This window comes from Phyllobates terribilis, unplaced genomic scaffold, assembly GCF_046119375.1.
Source record: "Phyllobates terribilis strain yellow unplaced genomic scaffold, ASM4611937v1 Scaffold_7__3_contigs__length_470593459, whole genome shotgun sequence".
NCBI classification, from domain to species: Eukaryota; Metazoa; Chordata; class Amphibia; order Anura; family Dendrobatidae; genus Phyllobates; species Phyllobates terribilis.
In genome coordinates this window covers 256,868,239-256,883,661 of record NW_027362767.1, presented here as the reverse complement: position 1 = coordinate 256,883,661, position 15,423 = coordinate 256,868,239, and the positions used below count along the sequence as shown (strand labels likewise).

Genomic DNA, 15,423 nt, shown 5'->3' with positions numbered 1-15,423 from the left:
GTGGATTAGTGGCCTCAAACCTACTGACGGTTCCCTTTTTAAAATGATTAGGAATTGAAACACTAAACACATTAGTCTTTATCAAAACAGTTCATTATATTATGAATGAATTAATTTAGCAAAATTTCCCTCTGCTGCCGGCAGACATGCGTGCTGTTGTAGCTCAGTTCTGTATGACCGGATTAGCTTGCAGCACTGGGAGGTTTGCTTTGCTCGGGCCACGGTTTCTGCAGGTTCATTCATCATTATGTACATACAATTAGAGATGACAAGGGACAGCTAATACTCTTCCCTGTTTGCTCACATCTCCTGGGTAATGAGTGGATGGATGCAGGAGAATCATGAACCTGTGCTCACTGATAAGTAAATGTTTTATTTTTAATGTCTCTGGCAAGGAGCGGACATTCAGAGATCCGCTTAACTTTCTCTTCTACCAATATTGACACAAAGACTTGTGATTGACTCCTTACTGAACAGCGAGGCACTGCCAGTTGCTGTCTTGTTATTAGGCTACGCATCTTATTGGGGTCATCAGTGAAAAACAGTCGACAGGGACAGCAGAGAGAGACAATATAGCTATGGCATAGGTCTTTGGTCAGCATTGTATCACTATGGACCTTGTGTTATACCTGAGCTCTGGAGATCGCTGTGTAATAATTACTTCAGCTGCATTTCCTATATTAGCATTTGAGAAGCTGCCTGAGCTCTGCCTTCTTATAAAGCGTTGACCCAGCGCCCACCCAAGTACCACATTTCTCACCATGCACTTTCTTCCCAGAAGCTGGAACACCTTTTGATTCTCCTGTGCCAAAAGGAGGGCAGAGGGAGCATTTTCTTGGGTGCGGCCTCCTGTTTTGGACGACCCTCTGCTCATTGTAGGAACCCGGCCGTTGTCGTGAGCATGAAGTTAAAAAAGGGAACTTCCGAGCTACATAGATACGAGCAAACGGAAGCAGAAAAACCACCAGTGAGTTCAGCCAGGATATACAGACTGGTGAGGTGCTGGGGGGCAGGGTGGATATATTATACCACCAATGAAGATTTTCCATCCCCCCACTATATCAAATATTGTGTGGGTGAGAAATGAACGCTTGATACCCATGTGTACCCTGCCTTGAGAAAAACAGCACGTCTTAAGTTAAAGCACCACTCCAGCATATTTTTTTTATTTTACCGCTGGAGTGGTACTTAAAATCTAAGTCCCCTGCCCCCTGTCTGATACTCACCTTCTGTCTTTTTCGCCGACTCTCCGCTCTGTCTCCTGTAGTTTGTGACCTGCCAGCTGCTCCAGTGTTTCATGGAGCGAGCCGGAGGTCACTAATCAATGTAAGTCCGAGCCTCGTTCTGGCTGTCATAGACTTGTATTGAGAGCTTGTAATGTAGCGACTCACGAGATGGCGCCGCGGGATCGGGGCCACAAAAATGGCGAAGATGTCAGAGGGTGAGTGTATGGAAGAGGAATTGCGCGTAAGCGCTTAAACCATTTCAGCTGTAAAAAAAAAAACAACTAAACACTGGAGTGGTGCTTTAAGGGGGTTGTCTCATAAAGGCATCCTATTTTGCCCATATGGGTCCTTTGCTCAAGACACGGCTACTGCAGAAGAATTTTCCCTCACTACACCAGCTGGTTGCTGGGGATGTTTTTTTTTCATACATATATATCTTAAATGGGATTAGTGAATTAGTGAAAGCAAGAGGGAAAACTACAGGAGAACAATTGATTTTTGTACCTGCCCTTTGCCCACTTTTGGATGGGATAATTTTGCTTCTTTATGTCAAACCAATTTTGGCTGGGACATAGGTATGCCAAACCCCACCACAAAGCTAGCCAGGAGGTGGGGTTTAATGATAGTTTTGTCCTACTGCAGAAAAGGCCAAGGGAGGAAACTCCTCTGCAGCCGGTAGCTCCAACTCCATCGATTTCAGTGAACAGAATGACCAACTTATATGTATAATGGCCTCTCAGCTCTCCCCCAACAGATGCTGTCGGGAGTGAGAGGCGGGAAAGGATTGGCCATATTGAAACTTAAACATCTAGTCCTTTGTTCCCCCATGACATAAGCTGCTGCCAGAGATGTCTATCAGTAATGTGTTTTTTATTTTCCCATTAAAAACATATGCACTCTCTGCTGCACTGAGGGTGCATGTGCTGTGGCAAGCAGGAGAGACGATGTGTGAGCACCTTAGCAGCCAGACACGGGACAGTGAGGAGGACATGGCTGTACTACTAAGACACAGAAAATATTTATTTATATACGTTTTTAATATATTTGACAAAAGGGGGGATGGGGAAGAAATTCTGAAGGATTCCCATGTTTAGTGTTCCTTTAAAGCAGTTGTCCAGCCCCCTCACTTCTGCATTGGGAGATGAGCAGTGCTGATGACGTCACATCTGCACGTACCTGCCGGGATCCAAACACAGTCGGCAGGTGGTCTTGCCCTCTAATTATGGAGACCGCAGCATTTACTGTGCTTTTTAGCTCTTCTGTTAAGATTTCCAAGAGGAAGATGTTACTCAGTTCTCTATTACAAAATCACATGGTCGTCTTTATTTCACCAGCCGCACACAGTTTATCAGAATCAATCACTTATACATCGTAAGGGTCAGTGCATAAAACTATTGCAGAAAAAAGCATGGCCACCCAAGAACAACCACAATACTTAATGCGATCAGATAATTAGGAGTTAAAAGGCTCTTTTGCCAATTATCGGCTCATGTAAACACATCTGCAGCCCTCAGATGAACGAGCAAAACGCTCATTCATTGGGTGCTTGTATTGTTCATGGCGGCACATTGCTCCAAGTAAACCGGTGATGATTGGATGCACACAGAAGGATCTTGTATACGATTTGCATGGAATTCTGGTCAGACAGTAAACGACCGGCAGTATGTTAGCTCATCAGCAATCGCTGGTCATTTCATGGCTCATCTAACTGGGTCCTTTTAAAGTTGGAAATTTGCAAACTTTCCACCATTCCTGCCATTCAGGAGTTCACTATGAAATGTAACATGTTAGGTGGATGCACCCCTCAGAAATCCCTTATCCTCTACACCTCTGCCATTGTATCACAGAATAATAGAAGAAACTGTACAAATTATTTGTTTTAAAAATTTATTAAAATATTTTTTTTTGCATGGTCTCCAAACATGTAAACCATGCCTTGTATAGCTGCTCTCCAAGCATGTAACATGTCAGGGTTGTTTGACTTGGGAAGGTCACCGCAGTGACGGCAGACGATTCGGGGGAGGGGGGAGATCCCACACGATTCACAGTGATCAGGACGGAGGGAAGCAAAACAGACTGATGTGACCTTGGCCGATCACAGTGATCTAGTAAGGAACCAGCTTCAAGAGCCGCGTCAATACGACGACTGCTATGTAACAGTTATTCTAGCCGGTATAGAGCATGTTAAGAGCGTATGCAACCATAGATTGGAGGCCCTATGCCGAAATAAAGTTTTATATCATCAAGGGGTAACACAGCCAGGCTGTGTCAAGCTGCATAATGAAGATACACTCTCTACAGTGTAACATGGCACGTTGTAATGCTCCGCTGCTGCAGTGTGCTCTCTTAGAGAGATTACCTAACCCCCTGAGTGCAGCGTGCTGATCCCCCTGCTGGGCAGGGGATGGTGAGGTAGATACACTGTGATTCATTGACATTTTGGTAGCGTTCAGGGAAGAGGCACTTGACATGAGTAAATACTCGTAGCAAAACGACTGATTGTCCCAAGAACCGTTGACGAAAACGGCCTCCAATGACCAAGACGAAGAAACCTGAAGCAAATGCGTCAAGTGATTGTAGTGAGGCCTTGAAGCAGCTGGGGGGCGTAGCACAGTTTTGGAGGAGCTCACTTATGGCCTAGAATGTCTCATTTTCAAGCCCCACTCTTCCCTTGGTCAGTTACTCCCGATACTCCTGTGTTAGCAGCTAGAGTCTCATATGTTGTGTACAGGGTTAGGGAGGTCTGACCTATTGTCCTTAACCATGGGAGAGGGAGCCAAGGGCGTGCTAGTGCCCCCCGATGTTACTTTTTCCTGTCGTTGTCCAGTCTACGATTATGAAAGTCAGACTCATTATCATGAAGACGAAACCCAGGGAGGCAAAGAGGGCGGCCTGTGAATGGAAATGGAGACATGTAAGAACAGGGTGGAGCATCACTGCACATGAAGATGGATAACAAGAGATTTGGGGAAAGGTCAAACTGGTAGAAAGGGGAGACCATGACTGCAAACCTGAATCTTTGGACGTGATGACAGCGGTTCCTTCTCTCTGGGCACAATTTTCAAGTAGAAAATACTCGGAAGGATGAAAATCAGACTCGGGGCCGAAGTAGATCCTACAGCCAGTAAATAGTAATAGTTGTCAAAACCATCATCCAGTTTATTCCAAAATGTAAAATATTCTTCACTACATAATCTATTAAAGAGCACCCTGTGTTTTATCCCATTTACTTTGTACACTGTATACATACTTTACATCACTTATCCTGTACTGATCCTGAGTTGCATCCTGTATTATACTCCAGAGCTGCACTCACTATTCTGCTGGTGCAGTCACTGTGTACATACATTACATTACTTATCCTGTGCTGATCCCGAGTTACATCCTGTATTATACACCAGAGCTGCACTCACTATTCTGCTGGTGCAGTCACTGTGTACATAGATTACATTGCTTATCCTGTACTGATCCTGAGTTACATCCTGTATTATACTCTAGAGCTGCACTCACTATTCTGCTGGTGCAGTCACTGTATACATACTTTACATGACTTATCCTGTACTGATCCTGAGTTACATCCTGTATTATACTCCAGAGCTGCACTCACTATTCTGCTTGTGCAGTCACTGTGTACATACGTTACATTACTTATCCTGTACTGATCCTGAGTTACATCCTGTATTATCCTCCAGAGCTGCACTCAGTATTCTGCTGGTGCAGTCACTGTGTACATACATTACATTACTGATCCTGTACTGATCCTGAGTTACATCCGGTATTATACTCCAGAGCTGCACTCACTATTCTGCTGGTGCAGTCACTGTGTACATACATTACTTATCCTGTACTGATCCTGAGTTACATCCTGTATTATACTCCAGAGCTGCACTCACTATTCTGCTGGTGCAGTCACTGTGTACATAAATTACATTACTTCTCCTGTACTGATCCTGAGTTACATCCTGCATTATACTCCAGAGCTGCACTCACTATTCTGCTGGTGCAGTCACTGTGTACACACATTACATTACTTATCCTGTACTGATCCTGAGTTACATCCTGTAGTATATTCCCGAGCTGCACTCACTATTCTGCTGGTGCAGTCACGGTGTACATACATTACATTACTTATCCTGTACTGATCCTGAGTTACATCCGGTATTATACTCCAGAGCTGCACTCACTATTCTGCTGGTGCAGTCACTGTGTACATACATTACATTACTTATCCTGCACTGATCCTGAGTTACATCCTGTATTATACTCCAGAGCTGCACTCACGATTCTGCTGGTGCAGTCACTGTACATACAGTGGGTGAAATAAGTAATGACCACATCACCAATTGTCTAAGTAAATATATTTCTAAAGGTGCTATTGACATGCAATTCTAACCAAATGTCGGTAACAACCCACCCAATCCACACAGGCAAATAAATCAAATCATAGATGTCCATAAATTAAGGAATGTGTAATAATGAGAAATGACACAGGGAAAATGTCTTGGACACATGAAGAGAGGTGTAAAAAGCCCTGGAAAGTCATGACACCAGCAGAAATCTAGCAGTAATTCGAAAACAATCCTGCCAGTTATTGAAATATAACATCAGCTGGTTCACCTGATGGCCTATAAAAAGGTGTCTCATTACCAAGGTGCCACACAAGAAACATCGCATGATGGGTAAAACCAGTGAGTTGTCTCAAGACCGTCGCAACCTTATTGTTGCAAAACATACTGATGGCATTGGTTACAGAAAAATTGCTAAACTACTGAAGGTTCCAGTGAGCACTTTTGGGGCCATAATCCGGAAGCGGAAAGAACATAATTTCACCATAAACCTGCCCTGACCAGGTGTTCCCCACAAAATTTCAGACAGAGGAGTGAAAATAATTATCAGAAGAGTTGTCCATAAGCCAAGGACCACCTGTGGAGAACTACAGAAAGACCTGGAATCTGCAGGTACAATTGTTTCAAAGAAAACTATAAGTAATGCAATCAACCTCCATGGCTTGTATGCACGCTCACCACGCAAGACTCCATTGCTGAACAAAAAGCATGGTAGACTATGTTCACATGTCCTGTAATGACCCGTTAGAACAGATCCAGCAGAAACCCGTTAGGAAAAAAGTTGTGCTGACAACTTTTTAGTCCGTTATTCACTAACTGATCTCTGCCGCATCCGTTTTTTTTTTTACATTGGAGTTCGTGGGCAACAGATCCGTTAATGTGGCATCCATTGTCATCTATTTCTAATGGATCCGGCAAGAAAATACTTTTTCTTACTGGATCCGTTAGAAATAGACAACAACGGATGCCACATTAATGGATCTGTTGCCTATTGGCTCCAATGTTTTAAAAAAAAAATCCGCCAGAGATCAGTTAGTGAATAACGGACTAAAAAGTTGTCAGCCAACTTTTTTCCTAACAGATTTCTGCTGGATCCGTTCTAACGGATCATTACAGGACAAGTGAACATAGTCTTAACGCATGTTTAAAGTTTGCTCAACAACATTTAGACAAGCCTGTGAAATACTGGGAGAATATAGTCTGGTCTGATGAAACAAAATTGAACTCTTTGGATACCATAATACACATCATGTATGAAGGCCAAAAGGCACTGCATATCATCCCAAATACACCATACCAACAGTGACGTTTGACGGTGGGAACATCATGGTGTGGGGCTGTTTTTCAGCATACAGCACTGGCAAACTTCAGATCATTGAAGGAAGGATGAATGGACAAATGTAACGAGACATTCTTGATAAAAATCTGCTGCCATCTACCAGGATGATGAAGATGAAACGAGGGTGGACATTTCAGCAAGACAATAATCCTAAACACACAGACAAGGAAACTTTCAATTGGTTTCCGAGAAAGAAAATAAAGCTGGTAGAATAGCCGAGCCAGTCACCTGACCTGAATCCAATAGAAAATGTATGGAAGGAACTAAAGCTCAGAGTTCGTAGGAGATACAGACACTTTAGGATGTGAAGTGTTTGTGTGGAAGAAATGGGCCAAAATCACACCTGAACAATGCCTGCGACTAGTTTCTCCATAGAGGAAGCATCTTGAAATTGTCATCACAAACAAAGGCTTTTGTACCAAGTATTAAATACATTTCAGTAAGTGTGTTCAATACTTTTTTACGGTGTCATTTCTCATTATTACACATAATTTAATTTATTGACATCTATTGCTTGATTTCCTTGCCTGTGTGGATTGGACGGGCTTACTTCAATACTTATTTCACCCTCTGTACATTACACTACTTATTCTGAATTGATCCTGAGATACATCCCAATATTGTACTCTAGAGCTGCACTCATTATTCTGTTGGCTTCAAACCTTTAGTTTTGCTGCCCCCCCTGCTTGTTCAGTGTCTGTACAGAGCTTCCTCTTGTGATTTGAAGACTGTAAAATGCCATGCTTACACTTGGTACTGTAAAATACTCTGATCTAGGGAAAAAAAGTAACTGCCCGCCCCCCCCGTCAAACCAACCCCCTGCATCTTTGAAGCTTAGTAAAGCTGGATGCAGAGTGCCTGGCAGATGAAATGTGAAGACCTTCTTACCAATAACACCAAAAATATCCTTAATGTTAGGAATAAAGATGACCAGTAGGTTGACAGCTACCAGCAAAATCACAGCGATAAGGATGTGCCGCCACCAGCGAAAGTCCTGTCCGGGGCAAAGAAGCTGCTGGATGGCCCTACGGATCTGCAGTAATATGGCAGAAAGAGTAAGACAAAGTTAGAAGAAAAAAACAAAGAAAAAAATCACAGTAAGGCTATGTTTACATGTTGCGTTTCTTGCATAGTTTTTTTTAATGCAAATTTTAAGCCGTGTTTTAAGCTGCTTACAAAAAGCAGGTTTTGCTTATTTTTTGGTGCGTTTTTACTGCGTTTTTGTCAGGGTACATTTGTCTCTTCTGCATGCAGATAAAGTTTACTGCATTAAAAAAAATCTGATTCAACTTCATCTGGTTTTGGCACCAAAAACACAGCAAAACCTGATACCTGCATTTTTGCACTACCCATTGTTTAGAATGGGTGAGAAATGCTGAAAGAAGTGAAATGCTGCATTTTGCAAAAATGGAGCTCTTTGACAAAACAGTCAGAAAAAAAAACAAGGTGTGTGCATGAGATTTCTGAAATCTCAAACTTTGCTGGTGCTGTAAAATGCAGCTGAAAAAAAGTGCAAAAACGCAAAGTGTGAACATAGCCTAATAGTGATCCACTACAGTCTCACCTACCGGAAACAGAACAACTGGCACAGTCAGTGTGACAGCTACTAACACGGCAAGACGCACACACAGCACAAGCTTGTCCAGGGGGTCCACTTTGTTATATGTGTGTAACATCTCCGAGTCCACTTGACCTAACAAAAGGGGCAGATGTGGACATCATCAGACATGGCAATGGAAGACGAAACACTTGTAGTACCCTTTGTCACCAGGCGATGGCGTACAACTTAAAACCGTTCTTCCTACATGATCCTTACCATAGAAAGTCAGATAGCCGAACAGAGCAGTCATCAGGTACATGACAAACATTGCAAAGATGGAGACGTTTGCCACGTTCTGCATCCGTTTTGTGGTGGCTCTTTATGAACAAAAGAAATATAAACATATTACATGTATTGTACGCTGAGTCTTCCAGCAACAGGAATAAAGACACCTAGGTATTAACACTGCGAGATCATCAAGGTGTGTAAAAGTGTCATTATATAGCATTCGTACCTGCGCAGCTCCGTGTATATGGGCAGGACCTCAGGATGGCACACAAAGGCAAATGCAATAATGGGGATGGAGTACACGCTCTGAAACCAAGGTCATTGTAGATGTTAGGAGAGGGAAAAAGTCAACAGCAACACGAGGCCCTGTATATACAGACCCAACATACCTGAGCGTTGAAGGTAAATAATTTAGGGAAGCAGTCCTCCTCTGTGGCATTGTAGCCATTAGTGTAGACATTATGCACAGTATATGTTGTATTTAGGGGGCATGGTATCACTGTTTTCTTGTAGATCACCTGCAGAGACAAAGCACAGATGGATGGAGAGGACATGCACAGGGAGGTATAGCCGTCCCAGGAGCGCTGCTGTGCAGGAAGGAGCGCTCCACAATCTGATCTGCAACCTGCAAAGTTTTCGATCCCTAGCATGTCATGAGTGGTGTCTGCAGCTTCCGTTACTTGCTGGGACTTGTAGTTTCAGAGTTGCAGAGCTTTAATGCATAATTTTAATACAGGGGATGCAGTGCCACCTACAGGCCAACAATGTTATTGCCGTTTCCTAGAACTTGACAGTGTGACATTGATCCAGTATTTCTTATAATTGCACCCTATGGCCCAGGTATGGATTTGCAGGCAGAAAAAAATGGTACAACTTACCACACACAGGAAGAACACCATACAGCTGAGAGAAAAGCCGCTTGTGTAACCCAAATAACCTGATAGAGAGACAAAGCGGACAGATGAAAGCTAATTCATGTTCAGGTATGACACACAGGTGCAACATGCAGTAACATACTGATGTGCATCCATAGGCAGCCTTTACATGGTCATGCTTTATGCTATTGCAGGACTGAAACGCCCAGCTTGCTTGTCAGTGCATAGCAAGAGCTGTAGTCTCACAACAGCTAGCAAACCACTGGATAAAGCCCTGTCCTGAATATACAAGCTCACCAAATGCAATCAATGGCTTTAGGTCTTACCTAGATGTTTCATGAGCGCGAGTGGCAGAATGATGAAGATACTGACAATGATGATGAGATAGTTACCATTTAAAAACCAGTCCCTGCAGAGAAGAGAACACTCAGACGTCGAGAACATATCACGTGGGTTGTCATTTACACCGGTGACACTCTCATACACACAGATCAAAGCATGACCTTTCTGATCTTACCCAGTTGGTTCAGTCAGTCCCAGGAAGGCCTGAATTACAAGGGGAAGCTCATACTTGATAATATATAAATAACTGGACATTGCTGGGAAAGAAAAAAAAACAATAATATTAGACTTTTAACAAGCAGTGGTCCTTGGCTCCGCCACCATCCCAATGCCCCATGTAAGGAATGGACTGCTGTACATTTAAACAGGACCATTGAAAAAGAGACAACTTTATTAAGATTGGCATTTAGTAAAGCAGTCTAAAAATAAAATCATTGGTGGAAAGTGCACTTAGTTTATTAGAAGGCGCATATTGGACTTTTACTTACCGCCCACATTATGAATGGTTATGATTAACGCAGCCAGAATTTTTCCTATAGGTCCAAATGCTCTCTGTCCTAGTTGTTCATAGGCACGAATACCTGCCCAGGAGAAAGCATGAACAAGGCCAATGAGTGGCAATTTTTGCCCTTCTCCCCACTATGTCTTACATTATACAGGAGGGGACAGCAGTGAGCGCAGGGGAAAGCTCCTCACAGAATAAACAAAACCAGGAATCTGTGCTCCATCTTTAGGACAGAAAACATTCACATTGAAAGGGGTGGTTTAGTGAAGATAAATTTATCGTCTGTCCCAAAAATCCGATAAATTATAGATTGTGGGGGTCCGCTTGCTGGGACCCTCTGCAGTACGCAGTATGGAGCCCTTTTATCCCTATTTAGAGCAGAGTAGCATTGTACATGCCCAACCACCACTCCATTCATGCGCTCAGCTTTTTTCAGCAGCGTGATAGAGAATGAATGGAGCGGGAGCCGGGCATTTGCACTACCACTCCTTTCTAAATGAGGATAACTATTTAAAAAAATTCCCTTTCTGTGGATTGGTGCGGGTCCCAGCAGTCAGACCCTCACTGATCTACAAGTAATCACCTATCCTGGGAGATACTGTGTGTGAGAAGGGTTAATAGAATAGGTAATACAGAATTTGATGTATCCCTTCTTGCTAGCTATAACAGGAGGTCCTCAGACAACAACAACAATGTATGCTAAACACAAGAAGAACAATGGCCACTCACCCACAACACCAGAACACTTGAGGAGGAGCTGGATGGAGTAAGCAGACATGACAGCGATGAGTGTCAGAAGGATCCTACAAAGGAGATTAACAGAGCCATGTCTACAAATATCACTATAATAAGGCGAAGAAGCATTTATTTCACTCACTTGTCTGTATACCGGGCAGCCTATATATCTGTGTAATGCAAAGACGACCTTACATCTATAAATTATGTTGCCTCTAAATTTACATACGTCCTTTGCATTGCAGAGAGTGAACTGCTGACTATACTCTGCGCTATAAATGTAGGCGCTGCGGATTTCCAGTCTGCATCACCAGTCCGCTTTTACGCTGTGACTATTCTCTGCAGCGTGTGCATCAGATTTCTTAAAAGGGAACCTGTCATGTTGAAAACAGAATCTGATCTGCAGGCAAGATGTTATAGAGCCAGAGGAGCTGAGCAGATCCATAGACATTTGTTGTGGGAAAACTTTCATTAAAACTGGTATTTTATTTATGGAAATTCCTGGTGTTTATATGGGTGAGTCCAGTAGGTGGTCCTCTTCAATGATTGACAGTCTCCCCTGTATGACTGTGCATGCAGAGATGGCTGTCAATCATTAGTAGGACCGCCCACTTGACTCCTATGCATACCATCACCATTCAGGAATTCAATGAATAAAGTACATGTTATTCTGAATCTTTCTAGAAATCTTTATATAATTCTGCTCAGCTTCTCATGTATTCTGTACTGATCTCAGATAGGACTGCATGTACAACGTGACAGGATCCCTTTATGTTCTCATAAACAGCATGGATTTGCCAATGTAATACACTGCAGATTTTCCATCCTGATAATCCTGCGTATGTGCCCGTCGGGTCCAACATATCTGTACAGTAGACAGAAGGTATATTTGTACAGTATATGGGCCTATATTAGGGGCAGGTCATATATCTGTACAGAAGACGTCTGTGAGCAGTGACTGTGGGAATGTGGGCCTGCAATCTCTCTACGAGCAGCTGCGTACAGCCAGAAGCTGTTCATGGAAAGGACTTTCCCAAACTGATAGCAGGCTGGACCAGAGCCAGGAGACCGTGTATTGTCAGGGAAGGGGAGCATAAACTTACACAAACAGAATGATTCCTGTGTTGGACATGGCAAAGGCGAGGCCCAGGATTCCACTGCCCATGATGGCATTGCTCAGGTTAAATACTGACATCCCAAAAGACGTCTTTCCATCAAACTGCGGAAGAAACAGCACAAGAACGGAGACGTCTTAGACTGGCCCTGATCAATATGCATGTTTTTTTATATTTTTTTTTATATACTTACAGAAGCTCATACATAACTGGAATGAGGTGTTTACGTATATATCACGTCATTATAGCAATCAGTGAACAGTAATCCAGTTTGTACTGAGTCACCTTGTTTACTGACCTATAGTGAATTGATGCCTCTGTGTCTATGGACATGTACCATACAGCTGCGCAGTGATAGCATACCCCCTTATGGAGGATAAACCCCAAGCCACATCATTGTAGGGACAGAAAATCAACAGTGACCGCAGTGTTTCTCAGGTCACAAGAAGACACTGGGATACCTAAAGCACTCCACATTGTGAGGACTCTTCCATCAGAATGGGCTCCATTGCTGGAATATCCACCGATCTTCAGAAAAGGGCAGTTCTGTCCACCTGTCCTCCCATTAGTGCAGGTATTGAACCATCTGCTCCAATCATCCTCTTTCTTGGGGCCTGGTGAGGACAGGGCAAGTAATTGCTCCATTCTGGCAATCAATGAAGATCCCAGTGATTAGAACCAACACCTATCTAAGAATTATCACCTATCCAGTGGGTAATTGACAGTTTTTGTAAACTGAAAACCCCTTTACATTTTTAGTGAAGTCTAATAGCAAAAATATATATTTTTTTGCTCCAATTGTATATATTTGAGTAAAAATATATTAATAAAATGTCCCCAAAGACAGACAATCCCTTTTAAACTTCAGTTTTGCTGCATGAATTGGGAATCATAGACAACACTAATTTCTCTCCTTTACTGCCTGCTGTTCGGAGAAGGTACAAGATGACACTGCAGCTTTATAGCTTTTTCCTTAGTTGCCTGGAAACCAGCGGACTTGTGCTATTATAAAATGATATAAGGCATCGTTGTCTTCTTATTGATATTGAAGGTAACGCACTGAGAAGTCTCAATAGCCAGAGAAAATGGCCAGGAAGAAATGATGATACCATTTACAAGTGCTAACCCTCTGAAGTTTCTGTACTGGAGCGTTGAGAGAAATGCCATTCAATGGTTCTAAAGGGATATTTTTGCAGTATTTCATAATACAGAGTGGTGGTTTCAGCAAGACGGTCATCTTGTCTATTCAATGCAAGTCCTCAACAGAGAAAGTTGGAATTTATTGCTGTAAAAATTTCTAGAAATAACAGAAGATAAAGCTTTTCGAGAAAGAAGAAGAAACAATGAGCTTTGAGACTGGTGGTAATGATTTTCTCAGACACCACAAAATAAGGTTAACCTACGACTTAATGTTTGATCTTCTAGATACTGATGAATATTAGGATCTTTGTCTTCAGTTTATTTCTGCCCCATCTTGATCCCAAATACGCTCGTTAAGCTTATAATGATGACGTCGGAAAACATCAGGACTTGACCACTATAACGTTATGAGACTTATTTTAGGTGACATTCCAAAAACGCAGGAGGATAAATATATCATGTCCTCATTAGCTAGCACTGTTTTGAGAACTTCAAGAACGGAGAGCTTCACTTCATGCGTGACTTCAGCTTATGTTATTATTTAGGTTAACCAAACGTCTGCCGCCGGCCGTATACATTAGATTGGATGAAAATTTGGAGCTACAAGGTATCTTAACAGATCTCTCTGAAATAATGGCTTGGACTGGTTGGCTCGTTATTAGACATAAAGGGAATAGTGAAAACGAGAATAAGGGCAATGACAATGAAGTCCTTGTAGCTATTCAAGTGTTTTACAGATGGTCATTTTATACCATGGACCACTTCAGACCTTTGTCAACACTGCCTGAGGACAACTGTGTTACTTATTGTCTCTCCTAAATCTATAGACCTCTGGAGATTCACTTTCGAAGATGGTTCATGCGTCATGTTTTCACTCCGCCATATACAGATTTCTTAAGGAAGGAAAACTCTTACAGTGCTGCTCACCATTATTTGCACCCCTTCATTTTTTTCATAGACTGTACAATATCTTCAGAAATATATGGAAATGTACCAAAGTTATATCCTCAGGATTTTTTATAAGTGGTCAAAGGAAATACAACAATAAAACATTGTTTTTCAACTTCCATGTTGCAATTTCAAAGAAAAACAGAATGAACAGCATGTGCAGCAATAAAGGCACCTCTAATTAATACTTGGTTGCACACCCTTTGGCATTGTTGACAGCCTCCAAACGTTTCTTGTACCCATCTATAAGCTTCTTGCACTTTTCAGTTGGAATTTTCTCCCACTCTTCATTTCCAATATGTTCAAGCTCTTGAATGTTTGCAGGGTTCTTTTTCCCAGTGGCAGATTTTAGCTCACCCCAAAGATTTTCAATGGGATCGAGGTCAGGACTCATTGCTGGCTATTTTAAAACGATCCATTTTTTTCTTTTTTGACCATTCTTCTGCACTTTTGGATGTGTGCTTTGGGTCATTGTCTTGGTGGAGGACCCATGATCTTCGACTCAAACTAAGTTTTCTTGCACTGGGGAGGACATTTCACTCTAAAATCTCTTGATAATTCTCTGATTTCATGATTCCTGTGATATGGTCTTCAGTACCAGACACAGCAAAGCAACCCTACAGCATTATGGCTCCTCCACCATGCTTAACTGTTGGTAAGGTGTTCATTTCCTTATAAGCTTCATTGCACCATCTGTAAATAAACTGTTGCTTTGCATTGCCAAAAAGCCCTGTTTTTGTTTCATCTGTCCACAGAACATTTTTCCAGAAGGATTGTGGTTTGTAAAGGTACTCTTTTGCAAAGATCAGTTGTTCCTTTTATGTCTTTTCTTCAGCAATGGTTTCTTCCTTGGCCTTCACCCATAAAGCTCTGCTTGGTTTAGTGTGCAGCGTATGGTACTTGTTGAAACCATGACCCCAGACTTTTCCAGGTTGGCCTTCAGGGCTTTGAATGTTTGACGTGATGTTTTTTCCACCATTCGCACCAACCTTTGAAGACATCTCTTGTCAATTTTCCTCTTTCC

General features: G+C 42.4%; 2 protein-coding genes across 5 annotated transcripts in view; both read right to left on the bottom strand.

Annotated features, from left to right (window-relative positions):
- Window positions 1–954, bottom strand: part of WAS (WASP actin nucleation promoting factor) — a 28,472-nt gene extending 27,518 nt beyond the window's left edge. The window contains exon 1 of the mRNA XM_073640410.1: window positions 761–954. Coding sequence (XP_073496511.1) covers window positions 761–874 — 114 coding nt within the window. The 5' untranslated portion in view covers window positions 875–954. The remainder of the gene's footprint in view (window positions 1–760) is intronic.
- A 2,142-nt stretch (window positions 955–3,096) lies between these two features.
- The window catches only part of SLC38A5 (solute carrier family 38 member 5), a 63,513-nt gene continuing 51,186 nt past the window's right edge, over window positions 3,097–15,423 (bottom strand). For all 4 annotated transcript variants that reach the window (XM_073640412.1, XM_073640414.1, XM_073640411.1 and 1 more), the window contains 13 exons: window positions 12,300–12,415; window positions 11,191–11,264; window positions 10,445–10,537; window positions 10,132–10,213; window positions 9,941–10,023; window positions 9,618–9,676; window positions 9,129–9,257; window positions 8,966–9,045; window positions 8,728–8,828; window positions 8,480–8,604; window positions 7,800–7,944; window positions 4,238–4,341; window positions 3,097–4,118 (listed from right to left, as the gene is read on the bottom strand). In XM_073640412.1, coding sequence (XP_073496513.1) covers window positions 4,014–4,118; window positions 4,238–4,341; window positions 7,800–7,944; window positions 8,480–8,604; window positions 8,728–8,828; window positions 8,966–9,045; window positions 9,129–9,257; window positions 9,618–9,676; window positions 9,941–10,023; window positions 10,132–10,213; window positions 10,445–10,537; window positions 11,191–11,264; window positions 12,300–12,415 — 1,296 coding nt within the window. In that variant the 3' untranslated portion in view covers window positions 3,097–4,013. The remainder of the gene's footprint in view (window positions 4,119–4,237; window positions 4,342–7,799; window positions 7,945–8,479; window positions 8,605–8,727; window positions 8,829–8,965; window positions 9,046–9,128; window positions 9,258–9,617; window positions 9,677–9,940; window positions 10,024–10,131; window positions 10,214–10,444; window positions 10,538–11,190; window positions 11,265–12,299; window positions 12,416–15,423) is intronic.